Source organism: Salmo salar, chromosome 28 (genome assembly GCF_965601325.2).
Source record: "Salmo salar chromosome 28, fSalSal1, whole genome shotgun sequence".
NCBI classification, from domain to species: domain Eukaryota; kingdom Metazoa; phylum Chordata; class Actinopteri; order Salmoniformes; family Salmonidae; genus Salmo; species Salmo salar.
In genome coordinates, this window is record NC_138318.1 from 6267501 (window position 1) to 6283866 (window position 16366).

At 44.0% G+C, this 16366-nt stretch overlaps 2 protein-coding genes across 2 annotated transcripts in view; both read right to left on the reverse strand.

Annotated features, from left to right (window-relative positions):
- The window catches only part of LOC106589339 (somatostatin receptor type 2), a 7342-nt gene extending 2513 nt beyond the window's left edge, over positions 1–4829 (reverse strand). Inside the window, exons 1-3 of the mRNA XM_014179183.3 lie at positions 4314–4829; positions 1826–2622; positions 1–1502 (exon numbers count right to left, since the gene is read on the reverse strand). The exon at positions 1–1502 is cut by the window's left edge and continues 2513 nt beyond it. Coding sequence (XP_014034658.2) covers positions 1086–1502; positions 1826–2551 — 1143 coding nt within the window. The 5' untranslated portion in view covers positions 2552–2622; positions 4314–4829 and the 3' untranslated portion in view covers positions 1–1085. The remainder of the gene's footprint in view (positions 1503–1825; positions 2623–4313) is intronic.
- A 7341-nt stretch (positions 4830–12170) lies between these two features.
- Positions 12171–16058, reverse strand: LOC106589340 (somatostatin receptor type 2). The gene has a single exon (XM_014179184.3). The coding sequence runs from the start codon at positions 15384–15386 to the stop codon at positions 14334–14336; it is 1053 nt and encodes a 350-aa protein (XP_014034659.2). The 5' UTR covers positions 15387–16058; the 3' UTR covers positions 12171–14333.
- Positions 16059–16366: the final 308 nt, after the last annotated feature.

Consider the following 16366-nt stretch of genomic DNA (forward strand, 5'->3'; position numbering starts at 1 on the left):
TTAGGCAGGGCGCCTGTATCTTTGTAGTGACTGGGTTTATTGATACACCGTCCAAAGTGTAATTAATAACTTCAACATGCTCAAAGGGATATTAAATGTCTGCTTTGTTTTTATTTTAACCATTCAATAGGTGCCTTTCTTTGCGAGGCATTGGAAAACCTCACTGGTCTTTGTGGTTGAATCTGTGTTTGAAATTCACTGCTTGACTGAGGGACCTTACTGATAATTGTATGTGTGGGGTACAGAGATGAGGTAGTCATTAAAAAATAATGTTAAATACTATTATTGCACACAGAGTGAGTCCACGCAACGTATTACTGTATGTGACTTGTTAAGCACATTTTTATGCTTGCCATAACAAAGGGGTTGAATACTTATTTAACTTTGACATTATGGGGTATTGTGTGTAGGCCAGTGACACAAAATCTCAATTCAACCCATTTTAAATTCAAGCGGTAACACAACAAAATGTGGATAAGTAAAGGGGTGTGAATACTTTCTGAAGGCACTGTATATACATCAAGACGAGATTGTCTTGTTTGAAGTCAGAGAAGCTTCACGAAGGCAGTCAGATAGGATTTCCAACCTTCCTGGATGCACAATTCTAAAGTCTCCAGCTTCAGTCAAAGGTGTTCTGACTTGGTGAGTAACATCTTCCTAATCAATAAATAAGATGCTTTATCAAAGGTGTTCTTTCCTCATATCCTGCTCTCAAGACAGTATGAATCAATCCATGTCAATGAAACATGATAGACATCTTTTTCTCTGTTTTCCAAGACGGATCTTGACAGGTATGTTGTAAAAGACAGTATGGACCCCCTTGGTGTCTGGGCCACTATCCAGCAGTTAATAGAAGAATGATGTTAATATGACTAGTCCGTCTAACTTGTCCATATACACTCTGGTAGTGGGCAGAGGACCATCCATCTGTTCAGGGTGACGATGCTCACAAGCAGCGCCACGGCCACCTCAGATGAACCGAGTACTATGCGGATTTCATACCTGCACACACGCACGTACACATGCAAGCAAGCACGCACACAAACACTGTCTCACACACTCCCTCACACACTCTGGCAAACAGGTCATATACTGGTCTGCAGCTCGCCGTTGAGCAGCGCTGCGTTGTGCGTTGCTGCGGTGATGTCTTTGACCATGCGCGTTCGGTCCATGCGGCTGTCGCTGCGCTCCACCTCATCCAGGCCCGCCACCTTCTTCAAGCACAGAACGTTCTGAAAGCTCTTCTTGAAGTTGTCCGACAGGAAGGCGTACAGGATGGGGTTGGCACAGCTGTTGGCGTAGCCCAGCACCACCACAAACTCAAAGGTGCTCTTGAGGACGGGCGTGGTGTCGATGGTGCCCGTCACCGAGGTGACGTTGAACACGTAGAAGGGCAGCCAGCAGAGCACGAACATGGCAACTACGATTGACACCATTCTGGTCACCTTCCTCTCCGAGCGCTTACGCTTAGTTGAGCCCACGCGCACGCCTGACGACTTCACCTAGTGGCCGGGGAGAGAGGGGACACATCCTTTGTTATTGGTACTACCTTCAGCGATGCCGCAACTGTACCTACAGTGCCTTCAGAAAGTATTCACACCCCTTGACTTTTTGCACATTTTGTTGTTTTAGAGACGGAATTCAAAATGTGAATAAGACATAAGTCAAGCGGGGTGTGAATACTCTCTGAAGACACCGTATCTCTATAATTCTAGATTATAGGTCAATAAATACTATATCAGAATAGGTGGGAGAACTTCACCAAAGAAGTCAAAGATGAATGAACTTGATAATAAAACACCATTAATAGGGAGGAGGAGCTCACCTTGACAATGATGAGCAGGTAACAGAGGCAGATGACGGTGAGTGGCAGGAAGAAGCCCAGGAAGAAGGTGTAGAACATGAAGGCCGTCTGATAGGCCTCCTGAGGCTCTGGCCACACAATGGTACACACCCACGCCTGGTTCTTATTGGGCATCAGACCGCTGAAGATCATGATTGGCAGGTTGACCAGCAGGGACACTCCCCACACGGTCAGGTTGATGATCTTAGCCACGCGTGGCTTCCGCCACTTGGTGGACTTTATGGGGTGGACCACGGCCAGGTAGCGGTCGATGCTCATGACCGTGAGGCAGAAGATGCTGGTGAACTGGTTGAGGCAGTCCACGGTCATGACCAGGCGGCAGAGCACGGCGCCGAAGGGCCAGTGGACCAGGGCCAGCTGCATGGCAATAAAGGGTAGACTCAGCATACAGAGGACGTCAGCCACGGCCAGGTTCAGGATGTAAATGTTAGTGACTGTTTTCATCTTGGCGTAGCGCAGGATGACATAGATCACCAAGGTATTGCCCGTCAGGCCCACGGCGCAGACCATGAAGTAGATGAAGGTAATGACCACAGAGCTGGTCTTGTCGAAGACCTGTTGGGTCTCGTCAGGAGTGTCATTCCGGGACCCCAGATCGGACTCGTTCCCTGGGAAGTAGCTGTCATAGTACAGGGGCTCGGGGAGGGAGAGGTTGGGGGATGATGGGAGGAGAGGCCAGAGATCCATACTGACAGGGAGGAGGCCTGGGTTGAGTCTGTTTCAGGGTTGAGATAGGGGACACTAGTGTCACATCCCACCTGAGTGCACAGTACATAGAGAGAGAGAGAATGGAGAGATAGAGAGAATGGAGAGATAGAGAGAATTTAGAGAGAGAGAGAGAATGGAGAGAGAGAATGGAGAGAGAGAGAATGGAGAGAGAGAGAATGGAGAGAGAGAGAATGAAGAGAGAGAGAATGGAGAGAGAGAGATGACAACAGAGTGGGTGACAACAGAGCAACATCATGATGAAGGAGAATACATTCCTTCCAGGCACCATGGCAACTGTTAGCCTATACTATATAAGGGTTTATGACTGTCATTCACGCAACATGAAGTTTCTTAATAAAGCCTGCCCATCACTTATAGGCCCCCACACAATAAACTTGCAGGCCCCCACACTCCTCCTGTAGGGCTTTCTGTGTGTTTTTTATTTATTTTTTACTTTAATGTGTTGAACGGTTGGGACTTGTGTGACCCTTGTGGACCCTTGTGTCTCTTCCACTGTGTCTAGCAGCAGCTATGTGTACTGTACATACTGATAACAAATGTTGATTTAATTGATCTGGATTGGACAAACAACCTCAAGTTGATGATAGACCCTTTGGAAAAACAGCCATTGATTCCTCAGCAGAAATAAATGATGGATAGGACCAGCGCTATGCTATAGTTTTAGGCTATGGTGCATTTGCCAATACTACCCGCAGAGGATGGGATTCCTCTGGGTGTTGTAATGAAACTACTCTCTGATGCAAATGATCCAATTGTTTTGCACTAAACTGTTTATTTATTGATAAGGACCAGACAATGGCAAACTAATGTTGTGTAACTAACCCTAACCCTTTCATAGCCTATGTGTTTGTGGTTGCTGAGAGATGGTTTACTTAGAAAAACAAAACCATTGGGAATGTTTCATTTTGGGATCAAATATATTTGCAGGGCACAGGTCAGGATTTGATGTTGTTTGGCATCTGTGGATCCGGGTTTATTCGCGCAAGTGCAGGCCCTCTATTGGATTGTTCTGGAGGTGAGGAGCCGGGTGCACTACATGGGCAACCTTTGCGCTCAATTAATTTTCTTAAGAGTTAGGTTTTGTTTTTATATTATAGATCTTTTTAAAACGTACCAAATAGGCAATTGTGAGAAAAATGACTCGATTCTTTTTTTTAGCAGAAATTAGATTACACTTGTTCAGTATTGATTATATGTATTTTATGTAGAAGTATTGGTCTCATAAATGCAAGGTGGTTATGATTAGTCTTCTATCATTCTAAAATATTTCTCACGCCAAAACAGACTTCACATTGTAATATTTTTTTTCAATATTGCTGGAGAGGTTATTTTATATTCATTTATTGTTTGATCTGTTTGGCCACCAAAGGTGGACACTAACATTCAATTAATTGTTTATGTCAAGTGAAAATGATGGTACATTGCAGGCATTAAAATTCAACAGCACGCACAATGGCACACAAACGCGCACGACAAATAACTTTGATTAGACTATAAAATTACAGAGGCGCTGTTATAATTTACTTCAGGTAGAACATTTAACAGGTGTTAATTGAACTAAAGAAGTTTCCGATAAAAAAATATACATTAGTTATTCATATGGTAGACTATTACTATTATTGAGCATGCCTTTTGCCAAAACCAAGATCACAGTTAATTGGCTTATTATTTGTTAATAGCGCATGTACAATTTCAAGATGTTTGTACAGGTTAAACTTACCTTTATTTGTAAACTTTAACGTCACATTAGATCCATTTTGGAATGGTTTAATTTCAGCCAAGAGTATTCCGACCATCACTGAAAATCCAACGGAAGGCAGCATTCTGCCCTGTAGCTTCCACTTAACATATAATACACCTGTTCTCCCATTGCGCACAGTGGTATCTTGTGCGCCAAAGTGGTGACGGTCCTTGCCACATAACAGGTATGTCTAATATGTCAAATAGGCAATATAGTATATATTACATTTTTCTTTGAAATACCTCAGCAATACAACATTTTGTAAATCATTTGTAGATAGTTTTGAGTAACTGATGTATCCAAAAGTAGCTTACTGGCGCTGAATCCGTGGCCAGAGCTAATGCGAAATCTGTTCTAGCAGGAGGACTGATGCACGAAGAAGAGCGCAGCCTGTTCAGTGCGCAGATGAGCGGTGCATTCACTCCTGCGATCAGTGGAATTGGATGATGGATGAGTGCGCGTTTTCTGCAGGTTTCGTCTCTGCATGCAGATGGAGCTGCGGATCCGCTATACTCTCGCCCCCTCCTCCCTCCCCTCCTCACCAAACTCCCCCAATAGGGTTAGGGTTGTGCGTCAGTGTCTGAACATCGACCTGCGTGAAGGAAACTGCCATAGAGTTCTTCGCTCTGATATTCTGTAGGGGGATATGTGCTCATACTAATGACCTTAATTGTAACGGTTGCCTCAGTCACCCAGACCGGAGCATTTTCTGTGTTTATATGAGAGCTACAATACGACAGATTGTGTGCAACCAGACGTTATATTGAACCACGAAAGGAGACATTCTTCTGAAAAGATTTGGTAGCCACACGCGTTCTGGACCGAAACACTGTTAAAAGCCTTGAACAAAGTAAACAAACTCTCCAGTAAGCCTTCACCCACAAAGACAACCGTTTATGAGTCAACATAGAGCTGATATCAAAGTAAGTGTTAAATGTTAGCAATGGAGAAAGCCACACAGACCTTGGTATATACATGTATATATTTTTTAAAGTCATGCAATCCTACTAATTTTGCCATGGGGCAGAGAGAAAAAATGTGCACTTTTACAGCTAATTTCCTGCAATTCTAAACATTTTGCCATGATTTATACCATGTTAATGATATCTGCGTGAGAGTGACTAACAAAATCAATGGGGGCCCCCTGGAGGTCAGGGCCCCTGGGTTCTTGCCCTGCGTGCTGTGTCGGTATTCTGCCATGGTTACTGCAAGTTTAGATAGCTGGCTTGACTAACTTACCAATCTAAAAATTGTTAGCTGACATGGCTAATTGAGTGACTGTCAATGACTGACAAAACAAGAGAAAAACTGCTGAAGCACAGTCAAATGTTGAAATTGCACCTTGTGTATTCTATTATTCTAACTCTCAACAATAAATTGAGAGCCCTAGTCTCCGGGGGCCCTTCGGCTTCATCAAAAGGCAAAGTTTGTCTGGTTCTTATTCCAGAGAGAAAAAAGGAATTTCAACAGCTAAATGCACTTTGAGATGAACATTGAGGGGTGAAATCTTATAAGAATGTTGACAAAAAATACTATAAGAATCTACTCGTGTCAATTCTATTCAAAAGCCTATACAATATAAATAAAATACAAGATATTCAGGTAACTGGCACCTTCCCTCCTGCCACAGCAGACACTGCCAGTTTTCAATTCCAGCCGTGACTGTGGGTCTCTCTACTCTGGAACCAACCTGGACTCAGGGGTAGACCTACTAAAATAAAATCTGGGACACACAGATTAGTGTGATATGTTATGTTTGGTATGGTATGTATACTGCTCAAAAAAATAAAGGGAACACTTAAACAACACAATGTAACTCCAAGTCAATCACACTTCTGTGAAATCAAACTGTCCACTTAGGAAGCAACACTGATTGACAATAAATTTCACATGCTGTTGGGCAAATGGAATAGACAACAGGTTGAAATTATAGGCAATTAGCAAGACACCCCCAATAAAGGAGTGGTTGTGCAGGTGGTGACCACAGACCACTTCTCAGTTCCTATGCTTCCTGGCTGATGTTTTGGTCACTTTTGAATGCTGGCGGTGCTTTCACTCTAGTGGTAGCATGAGACGGAGTCTACAACCCACACAAGTGGCTCAGGTAGTGCAGCTCAACCAGGATGGCACATCAATGCGAGCTGCGGCAAGAAGGTTTGCTGTGTCTGTCAGCGTAGTGTCCAGAGCATGGAGGCGCTACCAGGAGACAGGCCAGTACATCAGGAGACATGGAGGAGGCCGTAGGAGGGCAACAACCCAGCAGCAGGACCGCTACCTCCGTCTTTGTGCAAGGAGGAACAGGAGGAGCACTGCCAGAGCCCTGCAAAATGACCTCCAGTACGCCACAAATGTGCATGTGTCTGCTCAAACGGTCAGAAACAGACTCCATGAGGGTGGTATGAGGGACCGACATCCACAGGTGGGGGTTGTGCTTACAGCCCAACACTGTGCAGGACGTTTGGCATTTGCCAGAGAACACCAAGATTGGCAAATTCGCCACTGGCGCCCTGCGCTCTTCACAGATGAAAGCAGGTTCACACTGAGCACATGTGACAGACGTGACAGTCTGGAGACACCGTGGAGAACGTTCTGCTGCCTGCAATATCCTCCAGCATGACCGGTTTGGCGGTTGGTCAGTCAAGGTGTGGGGTGGCATTTCTTTGGGGGGCCGCACAGCCCTACATGAGGTAGCCTGACTGCCATTAGGTACCGAGATGAGATCCTCAGACCCCTTGTGAGACCATATGCTGGTGCGGTTGGCCCTGGGTTCCTCCTAAATCAAGACAATGCTAGACCTCATGTGGCTGGAGTGTGTCAGCAGTTCCTGCAAGAGGAAGGCATTGATGCTATGGACTGGCCTGCCCGTTCCCCAGACCTGAATACAATTGAGCACATCTGGGACATCATGTCTCGCTCCATCCACCAACGCCACATTGCACCACAGACTGTCCAGGAGTTGGCGGATGCTTTAGTCCAGGTCTGGGAGGAGATCCCTCAGGAGACCATCCGCCACCTCATCAGGAGCATGCCCAGGCGTTGTAGGGAGGTCATACAGGCACATGGAGGCCACACACTACTGAGCCTCATTTTGACTTGTTTTATGGACATTACATCAAAGTTGGATCAGCCTGTAGTGTGGTTTTTCCACTTTAATTTTGAGTGTGACTCCAAATCCAGACCTCCATGGGTTGATAAATTGGATTTCCATTGATTATTTTTGTGTGATTTTGTTGTCAGCACATTCAACTATGTAAAGAAAAAAGTATTTAATAAGATTATTTTTTTCATTCAGATCTAGGATGTGTTATTTTAGTGTTCCCTTTATTTTGTTGAGCAGTGTATTAATTTGTGGTTGTTCATCATCTATTTTGTATGATATGTTACGACTGACAATTCATACAATATGTTACGAATTTGCAATGCATATGATATGTTACGAATTCCAAGTTGTTGTGGCTAATGTTAGCTAAGTGGCCAGTTGGCTAATGTTAGCTAAGTGGCCATTTGGCTAATGTTAGCTAGGCTAAGAGTTAGGGGTTAAATGGTTAAGGTTAGGCTTAGTGTCATCGACGTGTGTGTAGGTGGCAAGGAAGTCAGGCGCAGGAGAAACCAACTTGGTATAACTGGAGTTATTTAATAAAGAATAAACAAACACGAACTCCAAAACCAACGTACATAAAAATAACATGGGTAAAAAAATACCCGTAGCTCACCAATACAAAATACACGAAACTGATAACAAACAAAACAATCTCGGACAAGGACATGAGGGAAAACAGAGGGTTAAATATGGATCAGTGATGGCTAGAAGACCGGTGACGTCGACCGCCCAGCACCACCCGAACAAGGAGGGGCATCGACTTCGGCAGAAGTCGTGACACTTAGGGGAAGAGTTAGCTAACATGATAAGCTGTTGCAAGTAGTTGCATAGTTGCATAGTTGCTAATTAGCTTAATTGTCCGTGATGAGATTCAAACCTTTGGGTTGCTAGAAGTTTGCGTTATACATCCACCTTCCTTCCCTCTCTCCCTCCTTTCATTTTTGCCTTAAGTAATCATCTGTCTTATGTAACCATATCACACTAATTTGAGTGTCCTGGATTTTCATAATTATGTTACGCCTGCTGGAACACATACATCTACACTGTAATGCCAAAAACCTCCATATCACGTAACAAATTCAAACATACACTCTATTTGAATCAGCTGTGTAGTGCTAGGGCAAAAACCCAAACCAAAATGTGCACCAAGGGAGGACCCCAGTGCATATTTTGGGAAACCCTGGCCATGAGCCGAACGGCATAAAGATCTCACAGTTTTTTCCAGGAATGTGCTAAACAAATCTCGTGGTTCAGAAAGTAGCAATTGCAATGCCATATCTTCATATTCAATTAGAGTTGTATTCCTGGGTTAAACCCAAATGGTAGAGGGACTCTAAGTATGGCAGAAAACATTAAAAACATTAACAATATATCTGCCACTAATAGTGGAATGATAGTGTTTCACAGTATTACTTACCCACCAGTGTTGTGATTGGCTGTGATATTTGGCCATTCATTTATCCCGCCGGTGCGGCATCTGTTGTCAAACAGTTCTGACTTTGTGGCTGTGATATCTAGTGGAAATTAGCTTGGTTGCTAAAATTCTACACTGTTCGCTAAATTTCATTTTACAGTGCATTCGGAAAGTATTCAGAAACCTTCCCTTTTTCCATACTATGTTACGTTACGGCCTTTTTCTAAAATTCATTAAATAAAAACATTTCCTCATCAATCTACACACAATACCCCATAAAGACAAAACGAAAACAGGTTTGTAGAAATGTTAGCAAATTTATAAAAAACAAAAACAAAAAATACCTTATTTACATAAGTATTCAGACCCTTTGCTATAAGTCTCGAAATTGAGCTCAGGTGCATCTATAACGACACAAGGCGAGACCCAGATGCAGACACAGGAGGCAGATGGTTCGAGTCTCTGATATTTATTGAACAATGAGGGGAAGGCAAGAGGCAGGTCGAGGACAGGCAAGAGTTGATAACTAGGTCAGGGTCAAAACGGTACAGGGCGGCAGGCAGGCTCGAGGTCAAGGGCAGGAAGAATGGTTAGGCAGGCGGGCTCAGTGTCAGGGCAGGCAAAAGGTCAGGAGTAGAGAAAAGAGACAAGGAAAAACAGGAGCTTGGAAAAACGCTGGTTGACTTGGCAAGACAAGATGAACTGGCAACAGACAAACAGAGAACACATGTATAAATACACTGAGGGTAATAGGGAAGATAGGTGACACCTGGAGGGGGGTGGAGACAATCACAAGGACAGGTGAAACAGATCAGGGTGTGACAGCATCCTGTTTCCATTGATCATGCTTGAGATGTTTCTACAACTTGATTGGCGTACACCTGTGGTAAATTGGTTGGACATGATTTGGAAAGGCATACATCTGTCTACATAAGGTCCCAAAGTTGACAGTGCATTTCAGAGCAAAAACCAAGCCATGAGGTCGAAGGAATTGTCCGCAGAGCTCCGAGACAGGATTGTGTCAAGGCACAGATCTTGGGAAGGGTATCAACACATTTCTGTAGCATTGAAGGTCCCCAAGAACACAGTGGCCTCCATCAATTGTAAATGGAACCTCCAAGACCGTTCCTAGAGTTTGCTGCCAAACTGAGCAATCGGGGGAAAAGGGTCTTGGTCAGGGAGGTGACCAAGAACCCGATGGTCACTCTGACAGAGCTCCGTAGTTGCTCTGTGGAGTTTGAAGAACATTCCAGAAGGACAACCATCTCTGCAGCATTCCACCAATCAGGCCTTTATGGTAGAGTGGCCAGACGGAAGCCACTCCTCAGTAAAAAGCACATGACAGCTGCTTGGACTTTGCTTAAAGGCACCTAAAGGACTCTCAGACCATGAGAAACAAGAGTATCTTGTCTGATGAAACCAAGATGGAAACCAAGCGTCACGTCTGGAGGAAACCTGGCACAATCTCTCTCTCTCAGGACCTCAGACTGGACTTGTAGCTTCATACCCAAGAAGACTCGAGGCTGTAGTCGCTGCCAAAGGTGCTTCAAAAGAGTACTGAGTAAAGGGTCTGAATACTTATGTAAATGTCATATTTCAGTTTTATATTTTTAGTACATTTGCCAAAATATCTTACAAAAAATGTATCTTTGTCATTATGGTGTATTGTGTGTGGATTGATGAAGGATAAAAAAAATTTCATCCATTTTAGAATAAGGCTTTAACATAACAAAATGTGGAAAAAGTCAAGGGGTGTGAATAATTTCAGAATGCAATGTATATCTGTCTGATGATGAAAAATGAGGTGCTATGTTTGTGTGTGTGTGTGTGTGTGTGTGTGTGTGTGTGTGTGTGTGTGTGTGTGTGTGTGTGTGTGTGTGTGTGTGTGTGTGTGTGTGTGTGTGAGAGAGAGAGAGAGAGAGAGAGAGTCATTGATGACAGCTGACAGCTATTAGACGTAGATTGTGTAATTGAACTTTATTGATTCATTTCCCACCCACACTCCCATGGTGGCCATTATTATTCTTTACTTCTGTCTCTCAACGGCAGTTAGCAGCTGCTTCTAATTACTGAAGAAGGGGGAAGGTTGGATAGCATCTAGGAAAAATAACAAGGAAAACTAATCGTCTGCAACATTAAGCAAAGTCTTAATTGAAACCTTATTGGAGGATGACCGTTCAAATGTTTTATTTGCACTGACCCTCATGGACCCATTTCCAGATACCCATAATCCCTACGGATTTGCACATCATAGAACTGCACATATACGACCTTAGAGTCACAGTCTCTCTTCCTTTTATGTTGTTCAAACCCAGAATGAGCAAACATGCCCCTATTGACCCTTGACGTTGATCAAGCGTGCTTCAGAAAAACAAAAACTTCAGAATCTTTTGGAATGTCTTCCCTTTGCAATATGAACTCGTAAAAACAACAAAAAATAAGTGACAATGTACCAGAAGCACACTAGTTTGAAATCTGTCAGTGAACCCTTAAAGAGAGGCACATTTTAACCAGTGGAAAGCCTACTCCTCTTAAAACCTACTGTAAACGCTGCACATTTTCTATTTTATTGCATCTTAAACATAGTCCAGGTGCCAAACACAAGTCAGTCCAAGTCCCTAGTTAGCAGATTGTTATACTCCGAAGCAAGCTAGATCTACTTTGGCTTTTATAAAGCTAGCCAGCTTCAGTTAGCTTCACATTCCAGGTCAGGCTTCATCCTACGAAGGTGGATATAGCTTGTCCACTTGCAGCTAACTCTAGCAGGCTTGTGTCGTCACGTGCATGTCGCAGATGGCTAGTTGAACGCCGAACTCTTCATTGAGACAATGCTGAAACATCAATACATGGGCAAGTCAGAGCCACATTTTCAGTTGGGCTGAAATCAAAATGAATGAAAAGTTATCTTGCACATTTATCAGGCTATGGTGTGAAATAGGCTTTTAGAAGTGCCATCTTTATTTTATGACTTATTTTTAATGCCGTCTTTGGTGTGATTTGGTGTGCTCCTCAATGCACAAGTACCCTTTTCCCACTCCTGTCACTCCTTCTTCCATCTGTGGAACACCTGGTTGCGTTGTGGCCATAGACGTATAATCCATAGACGCCATCTATGTATTATATTTCTATGGTTAGTTGCGGCTGTCAGTTTGCCTTTCACACATTTTTAAATACAAATGCTCAAAAAAACGTACATTTGGAAGCAAATGCTGTCATCACTAAATGTGTAATGTGACATGTATTCTTACATTACACACGACAAATTTGATTAATAAAATAATTCATCAGTCGTCTTCATCAAATGAAGGTGATGATGACAATCTTTGTGAGAGTGAGGGTATTTGATTTTATTGGTCCACAACTCATGGCTCAGCACCTCCAATCTTCCCACGGCCATGGAAGGATTCGTTGTCATAGAAATTCACCTGGCTAAAAGGTAAGCTGCTTTCATGGTCTTGGTTATCCCGAGTTGAACTCAGAGCTGACCAAAGTTACTAAACTAACTCTTCAAACCGAATTCGTAGTATGGGGCTCAGGTCGTAAATATTTATGCTCAGAGCAGCTCTAGACTAGGCTTCACAGAGACCACAAATTGTAACAGAAAGTTCGTCAGAACATCTCTCATAGTGCCAACTCACCACACAATCCACCACAAGTAAACTGTTTATACACTGAATGTACAAAACATTAAGAACATATTGTTGCACTTCCTAATTTTGAGTTGCACCCCCTTTTGCCCTCAGAACAGCCTCAATTTGTCAGGACATGGACTCTACTAGGTGTCGAAAGTGTTCCACAGGGATGCTGGCCCATGTTGACTCCAATGCTTCCCACAATTGTGTCAAATTGCCTGGATGTTCTTTGGGTGGTGGACCATTCTTGATACACACTGGAAACTTTTGAGTGTGAAAAACCCAGCAGCGTTGCAGTTCTTGAGACACTGAAACTGGTACACCTGGCACCTACTACCATACCCCGTTTAAAGGCACTTCAATATTTTGTCTTGCCCACTCACCCTCTGAATGGTACACATACACAATCCATATCTCAATTGTCTCAAGGCTTGAAAATCGTTCTTTAACCTGTCTCCCCTTCATCTACACTGATTGAAGTGGATTTAACAAGTGACATCAGTAAGGGATCATAGCTTTTACCTGGATTCACCTGGTTAGTCTATGTCATGGAAAGAGCAGGTGGTCATAATGTTTTGTACGCTCAGTGTAAACCAAGTAGGCTATAGTCATACACACATACTGTATAACTAAGTAGTTTACTATCTTGAGCCTCACAGATGAATTATTTTTGTAACGAACCTAAGTAGAAAAACCCAACATCGTGATTTGTATGTTTTAACGCAAAATTCCTTCAGTTAGTTTTCTCTCATGTGGGATTTTATATTTAAAACAGGAAGGTGATGATACAGTAGTGAGTGAGTGAGTGAGATTCAAGCAGCAATGTGTAATACGTATCCATAAACAATATTTGGAAACTGTGAAACTAATTTGACATAACAACAAGTTGAGCTTAATTGCAACATGAATGTAACTACAAAAAAATGTGTTGATGACGATGGCGGTGGTGGTTATGATTTGAATTATGATGATGATTATACCATCAATCTCTGGCTTGTATTTTCTTGGTCCATTGTCTTGATAAAGAATCAGTTGCTTGATCATAAAGTTTACATAAAGTAATACATTTTTCATTCATCTGCCTCCATCAGGAAAACACACTCTATTTCATTTTGGCAAATACGACTAAATTATAACTAATACGAAATGTACCCTGTTAAGACTGAGTAACTTAAAAATATTAAGCCACATACAACAAGCATTTTAATAAGTATAAACCATCCTTAGTTAGAGTATGAACATTCTTACTCTATATACATCCAATAGGACTAATCTTGGGATGAACCAAACACCTTTTCATCTTGTCCTTTGTATCTCACCCCAAACAGTTCTGTAGTAAGAATTTCCCCTAAAGAAATCAACTCTGAGCTGACTTCCATGACAACCATGACATCACCCAAAAGTCATTGAGTCAACTTCTGTGGGTCTTCTGGGAGCTCATTGTCTTGGCCAGCAACACATAGCTGCTATCTTGTTTACATGCCACCTTTCACCGCCTCTCTGTTGTCACATCATTTATGCTTCATTTCATGAGTTATGGAAAATCAAATTACAGAGGTGTGATAGAGCAGCGGGGCCAACGTATCACAGCTGTATTAGAAATAAAATGTGAGAAAAAGTCAGAGCAGAGCGGAAATATAAAGTCTATTATCCAGTAGAAAAACAACAGCTGTACAGACACACTTGTATAGAAAAACACTTGACATTATAATCTTTACCGACCTCCTTATATACACAAGAATGAAGGTAATAATTGATAAGGGAAGTTTGCATACGGTACATACGTACAACAAAAAGTTTTCACATTTCCACATTGCCCTTTGGGGCTGATGTGAAATGTTTTTCTGGCTTCTCTACGCCACCACACTGATGTCCCTCCCGCTCGTGTCACTGAGGTCATAGCGCTCCGTGTCAGGGTTGCAGTGCACGCTGGGAGACCTTTTGGTGGGGCAGAGGAGGGTGAGGAAGTGGCGTCCAAAGGATTCGGAGAGGCAGGCGTACAGGATGGGGTTGGCACAGCTCCAGGAGTAAGACAGCATCACCACAAACTCAAAGCCCCTGGCGAAGGTCAGCACCAGGTCCATACGGTAGAGCGAGCAGAAGTTGAAGGTGTAGAAAGGCAGCCAGCACACGCCGAACAGCAGCACCACCGCCACCACCATCTTGGTAACCTGGGTCTCTAGGCAATGGCTCTCCTGGCTTGGGGAGCTGGCCTGGTAACGGTGAGTCCTCAGGGTGACCACCAGGGCAGTGTAGGAGACAGTCATGACCAGGGAGGGCAGAGCGAAGCCCAGGACAAAGGTGTAGCTGAGGAAGGCCAGCCACCAGGAGTCAGAGGCCACGTGGGGGTCCACCGTACACAGGCCGTCCCTGGCCGAGAAGTGAATGGCCATGGGGAGGACAGGCAGCAGAGAAAACAGCCACAGGAAGCCGCTGACAATCTTGGCCCGCCTGGGCGTGCGCCAGCGGGCGAACCGCAGTGGGTCAACCAGCGCCATGTAGCGGTCAATACTCATCACGGTCAGGCAGAAGACGCTGGTGAACTGGTTGATGCCGTCCAGGACCATGACCAGCTTGCAGGCCAGGTCCCCGAAGGCCCAGTGGTTCTGGAAGTTCTGGATGGCGATAAAGGGGAGGCCCACCATGAAGAGGGCGTCGGCCAAGGCCAGGTTAAAGATGTAGACCGTGGTGGCGGAAGCCATCTTGTCCAGCTTTAAGATGGCCACGATGACCAGGGTGTTCCCGGCCAGCCCTACGATGCACACAACCAGGTAGAGAACAGCCATGGTCACACTGAACACATCCAGATCCTCCTGCAGATAGGTGTCCTCATCCAGGTAACTGGCGGTGGGGGCTGCTATCGACCCCACATTGTAAAACATCTCTGAGGTGAATGAGGATTCCATCTTCGCTCAATACCTCAGTTTTTCAATACTTGGTTTGGATAAGTTGTGGAGAATGTGAAAAAGATGAAAGACAATGACAAGTGGTAAAATAGTCACAATAACAGTGGGTTAGAATTCAAAAACTTTCCTGTCTTTCTATCTTTTCCTCTGCAAACAGCTTGACAGTGCCCGTCCACCATTAGTATCCACATCACAAAAGTACCCCCAAAACCTGGCTGCTACTTAGCCCCAAAAAACATCCAATCTTTAAAGAGAGGGTTTAATTGATATGCTGTCCAAATCAACTGTCTCTTTTTCCTTTAAAACCTTTCAAGTTTAGTCCTGTGGTGTTTCGGAGGAAGCATTCTCTGTGGTGAAAAACTCACACCCAAGTCAAATGGAGCCCTTCAGTGAAGTGTGGAGTGTGCCAGACGGCTGGACGCTGTGTGTGAGAGTGCTTTTATATCTCCCCCCGCAGTGCTAAAGTGTGTGTCTGCCGCCGCGAGCCCCGTCAGTCACCTTCCCTCTGGCTCTCCTGTCAGGCTGATAAGCTCCCTTGGCTCTCCCGGCCCCGCTTTTATGCTGTTTCCAAGGTGCAGCTGGCCCCATCTGTTACAATACTTTTGTTTTCATAACTAAACCTTCTACAGAAAGTGCTCTCCAGCTTTTTTTTCTTCCTCTCTTCTCTTCACCCCCCCACCACACACACCCAATCCTTCTCTCTCTCTCACCCACACCACCCCTCTGCTCTCATATATTTCCCTTACAGTTCAGTGTGGGGTCACTTTGAGCTGAACTACCCCCCCCCCCCCCCCCACACACTTCCACACACATACCCCACCACTTCCCAGCTAGGGCCACCCACCTTCTAGATTGGCTCTAATGGATGAACTGTTGACAGGAATGAAGCCCCTGTCGGTTTTTCAGGTTTGTTGTTTTTTGGTATTTGTCTTGTACTTTTCTCTCTGATTGGCTTTGTTCCATGGCAGTTCATTAATCAC

Bases quoted from the DNA above. Each gene is read 5' to 3' on its own strand.
- LOC106589340 (XM_014179184.3), bottom strand. From the start codon at position 15,386: ATGGAATCCTCATTCACCTCAGAGATGTTTTACAATGTGGGGTCGATA.